General features: G+C 47.5%; 1 protein-coding gene across 3 annotated transcripts in view; it reads right to left on the reverse strand.

Annotated features, from left to right (window-relative positions):
* The window catches only part of wwp2 (WW domain containing E3 ubiquitin protein ligase 2), a 71,022-nt gene that overhangs the window by 20,869 nt on the left and 37,837 nt on the right, over window positions 1–12,316 (reverse strand). For all 3 annotated transcript variants that reach the window (XM_079501699.1, XM_079501697.1, XM_079501698.1), the window contains 2 exons: window positions 6,988–7,042; window positions 1,909–1,990 (listed from right to left, as the gene is read on the reverse strand). In XM_079501699.1, coding sequence (XP_079357825.1) covers window positions 1,909–1,990; window positions 6,988–7,042 — 137 coding nt within the window. The remainder of the gene's footprint in view (window positions 1–1,908; window positions 1,991–6,987; window positions 7,043–12,316) is intronic.

A 12,316-nucleotide genomic window follows, 5' to 3' on the forward strand; every position in this document is an offset into this window, starting at 1 on the left:
AACTGAAGACTAAATATATTGACAATTTTGTCAACAAATAGAAACTAGACTAAAATGTTAGGAAGGGACAAGTCATTTTACACTTGGTTGCATGCTGAAAATAGCCGATCTACAAGCTCACGCTGCGACGCGTTGTGAGCTTGTAGATCGGCTATGCTCAGCAAGTGTAAAAACGGCATCAAGGCTTGCCAAAATACATTTTAATCGACTAAATCAACTGTAGATTTAATTGACTAAAATCTTATGATATGTAGTCGACTAAAACTAGTCACACTAAAACAGGTGACTAAAATGCACTAAAATCAAAATTTGCTGTCAAAATCAACACTGGTCCCCTGGATACAGAAATACTGATCTGTCCCTTTCCTCCCCTACACACACACACACACACACACCCTACTGTAGGTGAATAAAACCTTGGACCCTAAAATTCTGCACTGGCCCTCATTCTGAACCACAATTTAACAGCTATGTGATGGCGAGTTCTTTTTGGTCTTTGAAGGATAGTGTTCAGATGCCAGTCACTGACAATCAACCAACCTTTTGTACCAGAAGGTACAGTATTCGCGATCTCAGGTCTCTCAAGTATACTCTGGAAGTGTATGAACTGAAGCTATTTTTGCTTCCTTCCCCCTGAGTATTTTCTTTCAGGGGTTCATATCAGAAGTTAATATCTTAAAAAGCTAAAAAAAATGCTCTTTTAAATCTGTCGACACGGAAAGGGGAGTATGATAAATGTGAGTGAAGTGGAAATAATAATAATATTAATAAAACGTCTTACGGGAAGACACTGATATGAATGACACATGGACCCGAGGCTGGTGCCATAAAATGATCACATTATCAACGAACAGATAATGTAAATGTGCAATTTCTGTGCATAAAAAATATTTATTTGCATAACCCCAGACTTTATTAGCTTAATAGTTTGTTATATTCAGTACTAAATAACCCATTAATTAGACCAATCGTTGAGCTATTTTTTCCACAAATATGTTGATCTTTCAGCCCTGGTTGCATTAAGAGTTTGATGGTGTGACACAATAACACTTGGGGGCCATTTTTCGGCAGTGCCTTACCCCTTTCCCTGAACGTTTTTACTATTTTGAAAACATTTTAACCCATTGAGGACGGAAACCCCTTTTGGTGTTTTAAGCATCATGTTATACTTGAAAAATAGCAGATCTACAAGCTCATAGCTATTTTTTGAAAAATCATGAAAATGTGGCACAAATCTTTGAAGTTATATTCTTTCAGAGCGAACGTTTTTAACTCAAATCTTTGCGTCTGAGGGGGGTGGTTCTGGAACAACATATTTTCAGATGGGGGTCGGGGGCCAATTACATATATTTTTGGGGGTCCTTGACATGAAAGTGTTTGAGAACGACAACTGTCAGGATTTAGAAGACGTCCTTATGTCTAAATGGGTTAAAATTGTTCAACTAGCCGGTCTACATAGACACGTTGTGAGCTTGTAGAACGGCAATTTGAACTATTCAGAAATGTTTTTCAAAATAGAAAAAAGTTTAAAAAAAAAAGCAAAGCCGTTTAGGGATAAGAGGTATGAACCGGGCCCTTATTATTATTATTATCTAGCGACCAGTTTGTTTTCTGGGGTTAACAAAATGTCAATAATGCTTTCTTTATACATCCACAGATGCATACAACAACAAAGGCAGACATGCAAGCCAACATGCAGGCAGTTTTAGCGAACACACACACACACACACACACACACACACACACACACACACACACACACACACACACACACACACACACACACACACACACACACACACACACACACACACACACACACACACACACACACACACACACACACACACACACACACACACACACACACACACACACACACACACACACACACACACACAGTCTCACCCCTGGGTTCGTGGATCTTCCCATTGTGTCGTTCGCGTATTGTGGTTGACAAAGTATACTCTCCCGTTGTCCTGACGCTTCTCTGTAGATGATTTAAAAAAAAGACATTTGCGCATTATTAGTACAGACAGGAGGCTGAGAGTAAGGAGAGGGTGATGACATTCAATGAAGTTTATGATGTGGATTCTACACCGCAAGGAGAGAGAGTATATCACATTGAGACTTGGCTGAAAGACGGCAAAGACGCCCAGAACAGGAAAAGTTACAACAAGAACCACAGAGGCTTTCAACATACTGTAGGCCTGCACCACAGAGGCTATCAACATACTGTAGGCCTGCACCACAGAGGCTTTCAACATACTGTAGGCCTGCACCACAGAGGCTATCAACATACTGTAGGCCTGCACCACAGAGGCTATCAACATACTGTAGGCCTGCACCACAGAGGCTATCAACATAGGCCTGCACCACAGAGGCTATCAACATACTGTAGGCCTGCACCACAGAGGCTATCAACATACTGTAGGCCTGCACCACAGAGGCTATCAACATACTGTAGGCCTGCACCACAGAGGCTATCAACATACTGTAGGCCTGCACCACAGAGGCTATCAACATAGGCCTGCACCACAGAGGCTATCAACATACTGTAGGCCTGCACCACAGAGGCTATCAACATACTGTAGGCCTGCACCACAGAGGCTATCAACATACTGTAGGCCTGCACCACAGAGGCTATCAACATAGGCCTGCACCACAGAGGCTATCAACATACTGTAGGCCTGCACCACAGAGGCTATCAACATACTGTAGGCCTGCACCACAGAGGCTATCAACATAGGCCTGCACCACAGAGGCTATCAACATACTGTAGGCCTGCACCACAGAGGCTATCAACATACTGTAGGCCTGCACCACAGAGGCTATCAACATAGGTCTGCACCACAGAGGCTATCAACATACTGTAGGCCTGCACCACAAAGGCTATCAACATACTGTAGGCCTGCACTACAGAGGCTATCAACATACTGTAGGCCTGCACCACAGAGGCTATCAACATACTGTAGGCCTGCACCACAGAGGCTATCAACATAGGCCTGCACCACAGAGGCTATCAACATAGGCCTGCACCACAGAGGCTATCAACATACTGTAGGCCTGCACCACAGAGGCTATCAACATAGGCCTGCACCACAGAGGCTATCAACATACTGTAGGCCTGCACCACAGAGGCTATCAACATACTGTAGGCCTGCACCACAGAGGCTATCAACATAGGCCTGCACCACAGAGGCTATCAACATACTGTAGGCCTGCACCACAGAGGCTATCAACATAGGCCTGCACCACAGAGGCTATCAACATACTGTAGGCCTGCACCACAGAGGCTATCAACATAGGCCTGCACCACAGAGGCTATCAACATACTGTAGGCCTGCACCACAGAGGCTATCAACATACTGTAGGCCTGCACCACAGAGGCTATCAACATAGGCCTGCACCACAGAGGCTATCAACATACTGTAGGCCTGCACCACAGAGGCTATCAACATACTGTAGGCCTGCACCACAGAGGCTATCAACATAGGCCTGCACCACAGAGGCTATCAACATACTGTAGGCCTGCACCACAGAGGCTATCAACATACTGTAGGCCTGCACCACAGAGGCTATCAACATAGGCCTGCACCACAGAGGCTATCAACATACTGTAGGCCTGCACCACAGAGGCTATCAACATACTGTAGGCCTGCACCACAGAGGCTATCAACATACTGTAGGCCTGCACCACAGAGGCTATCAACATACTGTAGGCCTGCACCACAGAGGCTATCAACATAGGCCTGCACCACAGAGGCTATCAACATACAGTAGGCCTGCACCACAGAGGCTATCAACATACAGTAGGCCTGCACTGGTGGAATATTACTGGGATCATATGAGCGTGATGACAGGCCTTATGATGCTTAGCGAGATGAAGAATCTCACAGTCTCGGTAGAAAAGTGACGAGTCCCTGTGGCATTTCACTGTGGCCGTTCCAAAATGCCTTAGTCAGTCAGGTTCACCTTCGCCTTTCTAGGTCATGCAAACTTGTGATCTGGTGTGTGTGTGCGTGTGCGTGTGTGTGCGTGTGTGTTTGGTTGGGGTGAGAGCAAATGTGACTGAGGTGAACTAGCCACAAGTGAAAGTAGGGAGGCGTTGCAGAAAAAAAGGTTTATGGTCAGTCACGTTATAGAAACAATACCATGGTAACTGCCGTTTGCCCTGGACAGAGAATATAGGGCACAAGTCAGCGAGGTTTAGAGAGTGCCAGGTTGAGTGTGTATGTGTGCACAGTACTTTGCGTTGGGCCGTTGGTTTCCAGCCCCCTCCCTTTCCTTTCCCCCGGTTCCCTCCATCTCTCTCTCCGACATCTTTTTCTCATTAACGGGCGTGTGTGGAGGCTGCAGAAACAGTAGCGCTCACATTGCAACTCGTCGTAAGGCTACATCATACGTCATCAAACGCCTGTGTTCTTGTATGATGAAAATGAGAACGTTTGAAAATTCATACGACGAGGTCAACTCACAAAGTATAAATTAGACTTCACATGCCAGCTCTTTCAGCCTTTCACCTCTCTCTCTCTCTATTCTCTCTGTTCCTGTGCTCAGTTGCTCACCCCCGTCTTTCAATCAATTCCCTCCCCCCATCATGCCCTCACAATCTCTTCCTTCTCTTCCCTGTTTCCCCCTTTTCTTCTGACCCTGCAAAGGGGAAACAGACGTGCGGCCGCAGATGAAAAAGAACACGCACGAAAAGTGAATCCGAGTCAGCGATATAATTGTGGTTTTCGGGCCTGAGACACCACACCACAGCATGCTGAAAAGGCATCACGGCTAGAGAATATTACCGAGGGTCTGGAGAGCAACAGCAAGAGAATTAGCTTGTGAAAATGTTAGCACGGCGGAATTTGCCCAGCGTGTATGATTTAACTCTGCACATAAATCCGGGTTTGAAAATAGATTGGATTATGTAGAATCCCATCAACTACACACACAGCCTCTGTAATTTGTGGGATTTGAGGCAAAGGCAGTGGTGTGTGCATTGTGCATGTACATGATAAATCAGCATGAGTAGTGTGTCAAAAACAAACGTTTATCTGATATTCACAGTGTTAATCGCTTAACATGCCACTGGTCCCTATTTTGGGCGTGTCATCATGGGTGAAGATTTTCAAAATGTTTTCAAAATGTGAAGAAAAAAAACAAATTTAGTTTTTTTCAAAATGTTTCAACATGTTTGGAAAGTAGCAGATCTTACAGGTTCATGTGGTCATCATCACAATGCACTGTGAGCTTGTAGATTGCTTACAAATCTTATTTTCCATCCCGGCCACGCCAAGAGATTAGTGTCGAAGTGTCCTTGAGCAAGACTCGGTCTGAACCACTAATTGCTCCCGATGTGCAGGTTGGTGACTGGGATGGTTTCCTCCGTCATCGGCGTATGAATGGGTGAACGTAATGCACTATAAGAGCGCTATATAAATGCACCATTTACCATTTAAAATAGGCTTAAGCAGGTTATCAAGCCAACTAACATTTGATCATGAGATATGCATCTGCTGCTGTGAGGTACTGTATTGCTGTTCTACAAGGGAAGAGAAGCTCACCCACATATCAAACCCCCCCTCTCTCTCTACCAAGACTCTCATTCACACCATGACCTTGAAGAAGGAAAAGCAAAGATCTGATATAATAACCCCAGCTGGTCAATTCAGGGCACCATGTAAATAAACATTCACATAAAAACCAGCCTTTTTTTTTAGCTGGAAACAGTTATTATTACATATCTATTGAGAGATCCACCTTCTTTGAAAGTAGTAAAATGCACAGCCGGTGGTACTGTAGAACAACCTGCAGTTCCCTTTGACTGTTGAGCCTACAGGGCAGTTCACACTGCAGCACTAGAACTATGACTGCAGCCAGCCGGCCGTGTTGTTGAGCAGCCTGCACCTCTCACTTCACACAGGTGTGATTCTCTTTCTAGGGAACCTAGGATTTCAGTTAAATCAAAGAACAATGTGAACAATCCTGACTGTTCCGTTAGGATGCTTAGCTGGAAGGTAAGGGGTTTGAACAGTGTAGATCAAAACCAGCCATGACTCAAGAGGCTCAGTAATGGATGATGGCTATATGTACGGCAGGGGTGGGCAACTGGTGGCCCAGAGGCCCCATGCCGCCCCCACCTTCACTTACAGTGATGTGCCCCTCAGGTTAATATCAGAATACTGATATATTATTGATTTGCAAACATGATGCACTTTAATTACTTCAGTCTAAATTAGTATAATGATAATAAAAAAATAATCAGGATTTCAATTCAACTAATAGCAAAAATAGCCGATCTACAAGGTCAAAACGCGCTGTTTTTGCTACGACAGTAATATGCAATGTGGCCCATCTGGAGTGAGTGTGGAAACATCGTGGCCCTCTCCATCGTCAACGTTGCCCACCACTGATGTACGGGGCTCTCACTCACGCCACTTCTGATGAGGATGGTTTGAACAGCTGGAACCAAACCTTACAAATCACACTCACAGGACCTGTTGAGCTTCATCTTTTGGTAGGTAAACCAATGTGGACTCCATGCGTGCTGGCAGAAGGCACATTTATTCAACCGCTTCAACAGGTTCAGCTCAGGCCATCTTTGTTGCTCAGTAAGTTCACTAACCAAATAACAGCGATGCAATTACACAGCAAAGGAAACAATTGAACCAAACGGACCCCTACGGATCACGTTAAGGGTCCATTGGGGTCAATTTCTGTGTGGAATGTAAGTAACACAGAGAATGACTACTGTGGAGTATGCATGCACACTTTGCAAAGTTCTGATTAGCAGTGCACGGACATGAACAAACAAATGGAAGTACATGGGGCGAAAACATAAGCTTTGGCTCTCGGGCCGACTAGCGCACACAGATATAGGTGTTTGTCTGCCTGAGTGGGGGAGAGGGCATTAAGGTGCATTCAAAGAAAGTGTGTGTGTGTGTGTGTGTGTGTGTGTGTGTGTGTGTGTGTGTGGGTGCGTGGTGGACTCACCCCATCCCGGCGGGAGTGCACCCAGAGGGTCATTTTCCACAGGAGCTCCGGACGGCTGAGGGAGAAAAAGAGAGAGAGCGCGAGTCCAGTTAGGGTAACTTGCTCTCGTTCGCCCTTCTTCCACCTTTCTGTCTTTCTCGCTCCGTCCGTCTCGCCCTGCCTCTCGGTCCTCTCCTCGCCGTCTCTGTGCGGCGGCGCGGTGTGAAATTCTTTAATCTGTCCACTCAGCTCCGGAGGACTCGGCTCCCACAAATGTGTGAGAACAAGCATGGGGATATGAGATGAAAAAAGGCCCACACACGCCACAAAAAAAACAAGTAAAAAAAACATGCACAGAAACAAATGGCAGGTACTAGAGGAGGAGGAGGAGGAGGGAAAAAAATAAAACGGCAGCAAAAAGATGGTAGAAAATGCCTCGGAAACCGCTGGTGTTGGGGTGAGCTGAACCCAGCTGTGGCAGATTAGGAAATCAACAGCATGAACCGGAGGATGGGGGGGGGGGGGGGACACACGCTGGCGGTGATGCTGCTGCCGCGGCGGCCGAGATCAGCGAGCAGAAGCGAGGTCTCCGTTTGAAGTGTCTCCTACGGCGGGCGGGCGGTTGGTCAGTCGGTCGGTCGCGGGACAAGCTCTGACCCACCGAAAGGGCAACCAGCGAGAGGGCTCGCGGTGTGTGTGTGCAGTGCAGCCGGTCAGTAAGTAAGTAAAAGCCAAGTCAAGTCAGTCAGTCATGCCTTGGCTCTGAATGAGAGAGAGGGAAGGAGGGAGGAAGGGAGGGAGGAGAGAGGGATGGATGGATGGGGGGGCGTGGGTTGAGGTGGTGGGGCGGCGGTGGGGTGCTCCTCTCCGGCGCGGCGGTACTGGGAGACTGAGGGAGATGGCCAGCCAGCGGGCTCGTAATGCCTTCCAAAAACGACACGCTTGGGTAGGAGGATAAAACAACGCGCTGTTCCAATGAGCTCACTGGCTGGCCGTAAGCCCCACCCCCCCCCCCTCCACCAACACCACCACCACCCCCCCAACCACCCCCCCCCAAAAAACCTCCCCCCACCATCACCCTGGTACCCCTCCCTCACTCCCTCCCTCCCTCCCTCCCTACCCCATCCCGTCGCCTCAATCCTCCTCCTCCTCCTCCTCCTCTCCTCTCCTCTCCTCCCCGTCCCTTCGCTCTGCCTCTCTCTCTCTCTCTTCTAATGGTGCTGTGAAAGTAGGCAGGGAGGTGTGATGTCTGAGGGAAAACTGAGGGAACATTCATGCTCGTTTCCAGACTGGACACCCCACCCCCAACCCCCAACTCAACCCCATGCCTGACAAAAGGCACCTTTATTCACCCTGCGCCTGGAACAACTGTGGGGTTTACTCAGCCTGCACTCACACATGTCCACACGCACACACGCACGCACGCACGCACGCACGCACGCACGCACGCACGCACGCACGCACGCACGCACGCACGCACGCACGCACGCACGCACACACATACAAAAACCCTAGTGTGTCTTCATGAGGAGCCTGTGTATGTTCCAAAGTGTGGAAAATGTGTGTACAGCAAACAGTCACTCAATGTGTACGTGTATATGGTTACTGATGATACTGGGACCCGCAAACACACACACACACACACACACACGCGCGCGCGCGCACGCACGCACGCACACGCACACAACTATTAAGGTGAGTCAGAGTGAGTGGAAAAGTTGTTGAAAAGATGCTTGTTGGTATCAGTGGTGAGTGACTGATAGTTTTCGGGATTCAGAACGGGATGATGTTCTGAATCAAATGGCCCTATTCAGGTGGACCCCAAACGGACTCCATCAATTGTACTATTCATCGGAGCAACGACTCCTCTCGTGACTAAGTGTCATAGCACCGATCCCTCCAACGAGGAACACTGATAGGAACTGCACTCATATCTATAAAATCCAAATCGATTGCGATTCATGATTACCCCGGTGATCCATGAAGTAGGAGTAGTAACTACTTTACGTCAACAGCATTTCCCAAAACCAATGTGACTGACTGACTGTGCCCATTAAAGAGCCTCTGTCATGGAAAATCCGACGGTGTTGTTCAGATGGAAAGGACTGCGACTGCGGGAAGAAGAGCGGGCATGTAGCAGGGTTAAAGGGTGTGTGTGTGTGTGTGTGTGTGTGTGTGTGTGTGTGCGTGCGTGTGCACTGTGTGTCACTTCATCGACAGCCAATCTATGCCCAGAGGGAGCCCCACCCTTTTCTGGGTCTGTGTGACTAAAAAAGGTAAAAGGAGAATATAATGATATAAAGACACGATGACATCATCATCTCTAACCCTGGCCATTCACCCACTTCCACACAGTTAGTTTCACAGAGCGAAGAAAAAGAAAAAGAAAAAAAAAGAAAAGAAGAAAAAAAAAAGGGAAAAGGAGAAAATAAGGCACGAGAAAGTGAGACAGAGAGAGAGAAAGAACATAAAAATGTGCAAAATAAATGTTAAATGGAATGGAAAAATGTGAGACTATAGAAAGATTATCCTTAACTCACCCGTTGCCAATTGCGCCTTTTGACACCTTTTTTTTTATATCAATTGATTATGGTGATCAACTGCGCCCTCAGAACACTAGTAGCACTGGTAGCGGTCCATTGAAAAAAAAAGGAAGAAAACGGAAATGGAAATTTTGCTGGCTTATGCTTGTCTATGAGGACGCAGCTTTTTGAACGCTAATATCTCAGGTTCTTCTTTTTGGGTCAAAACAAGCTAGATTTGCGTCTCATTTCTCAAAACGATATGATCATTGCTTACGAAAAGTATGTTTTGATTGGATTAAATGACAAATCGCGGGAAACAGCAGATTTTTACTTCCTGATTCTCGGTTTCCGGCCAAACTGGCTTTCAATCTAAAAAGGTGCCTGCCGGTGAAGTTTTACTTAAGTAAAAGTATCAATACTGCAGTGTAGAAATACTCTTGTTACGAGTCAAAGTCCGGAATTAATTAATCAAAGTACCAAAAGTAAAACCACTCGTTATGCAGAATGTCTCATTTCACATTGAGTTAAATGTATAAACAATAAATCACACCTGTGTGAAGTGAGTGGTGCAACTCCGTGTGGAGTTCCAGACCCACAGGAACGCGCCTAGGGTGCCGGCCCGGTGCCGGCGAGCCGCCCCGCGTGCGCGCGTGTGTGCGACTGTGCGTGCGCGCGTGCGTGCGTACGTGTGTATAACAAGACACAGGTTCAATTCAGTTAGTGTTGCTGTTAAGGTTCCTTGTTAAAGGAGAGAGTGGACAGAGGGAGGTATTAAAGAGAGGCCCCTAGCTGCAGAAGGCAGGGCAGGGTAGGGTAGGGTAGGTGGGGGTGAAGATTGATTCGAGGGGTGGACAGGAAGAGAGTGGAAGCTGGATATATTTATAAGTGCACTAAAAAAAAGATTAGAGAGAGGCAGGCGAATGAAATCGTTGAAGATAAAGAAAAGATTTTTTTGGTCGATGTATGAGCCGGGGGGAATTTGAACGGGGGTAAAAAAGGGGATTTTGGAGGAGGTAGAGGAAAAGGGGGTATGCTGGTAAATGTAGAGAAAGAGGGGGGGGGGGGGGGACTTTGGGAAAGGGAGAGCCGGAAACGGCATTTAATGCCTCTGAGACCACTCTGTCCGGGGTTCCTAACGAGCTGCAATTATCCTATGCGCACACACGCACGCACACACACACACACACACACAGAGCACTACAATGCAATGGCCAGCTTGTGCATGAGTGACTGAGAGCTCTTTTATGTGTGCATGGTAACAATTGTCATTGCATTGCCAATCTCTGTGTGTACGTACTACATACGTCTGTAATCCACATAACTGGAGAACCGTTCGCCCCACCAACTTCAAATTTGACACACGCGTTCCACACCCCCACAGGGAGGGCAGTGCCTGGTGTCGTTCTACAACCCACAGGGAGGGCAGTGCCTGGTGTCGTTCTACACCCCCACAGGGAGTGCAGTGCCTGGTGTCGTTCTACACCCCCACAGGGAGTGCAGTGCCCGGTGTCGTTCCACACCCCCACAGGGAGTGCAGTGCCTGGTGTCGAACCCGTCGGATCACCGGTTAAAAAGTCCCTGCCCAGGCTATGGATCTCCATATATGGAGCTGGCCTGTTCTGACATCTGCATCTGCATTAGGCATGCCTAACAAATAACTCTATATATGGGGCATAAAAGGGACACAGACATAACTGGGTGGGGCATGCATTTCCAACTTGCATCGTTCCAAGTAGTATATAATCCTAACTTGAAGATCCCGTGTGTGAGTGTGTGTGAGTATGCTTGTGTGTGAGAATGTGTGTGTTAGAGAGTATGTGTGTGTGTGCGCATGTGTGTGTGCGTGTGTGGGGCCATTACGGTGTCACAGTCCATTTAAAGGACGGCTAACCTCTCAACTTGCTCATTGTCATGTGCTAACGCAGAAATGTAGCACCTGGCCTCCACATTACAGAGCTGTGAGCACATCTACGTATACACACACACACACACACACACACACACACACGACTCAACAGTGGGCACGTTGCCGCACGCACGTACACACATCCGCCTGCATTGACATTGACAAACACACACACACACAAACACATCCAGTCATAGACAGTGATGGTTTGCATGAAAAACAACAGCCAGTGAAGCTAAAAGCACGAGGCCATGATATCACGGCAGGCAGGATGCCATCATGGAGGTCTGAAGCCGCTCTTATCTGCCCCACAGCCAGTCTGCCTGCTGATGTCACAGTCCCCAAAGACCACTTCCACCTCAGTGTGACTGCAGCGACCCAATGACTGAGGCAATGTGTGTGTGTGTGTGTGTGTGTGTGTGTGTCTATGTAGTTGAGGCTACATGTGGGTGTATGTGTGTGTGTGTGGTGTGTGTGTGTGTGTGTCTATGTAGTTGAGGCTACATGTGGGTATATATGTGTGTGTGTGTGTGTGTGTGTGTGTGTGTGTGTGTGTGTGTGTGTGTGTGTGTGTGTGTGTGTGTGTGTGTGTATTCAGGGCTACATTTGGCTATGAGTATATATGTGCACACAGTTTAACATCCTGTGTGTGTGTGTGTGTGTGTGTGTGTGTGTGTGTGTGTGTGTGTGTGTGTGTGTGTCTGCCTCAAAACCCCTGCATGTTCCGCTCTTGTTCTCACACACACTGGGTCCAGAAATAGCCGTTGCTATCAGCGGTTTGGGGCATTCCAAAACACAACTCTGGACTCTCCACATGGAGGGCAGACCTGCCACTTGGCTTTTCTCAGACAGGGTCAGGGAGGCAAGGATGGATGGATGGAGGGAGGGAGGGAGGGAGGGAGGGAGGGAGGGAGGGAGC

This window comes from Electrona antarctica (genome assembly GCF_951216825.1).
Source record: "Electrona antarctica genome assembly, chromosome: 5".
NCBI lineage: Eukaryota > Metazoa > Chordata > Actinopteri > Myctophiformes > Myctophidae > Electrona > Electrona antarctica.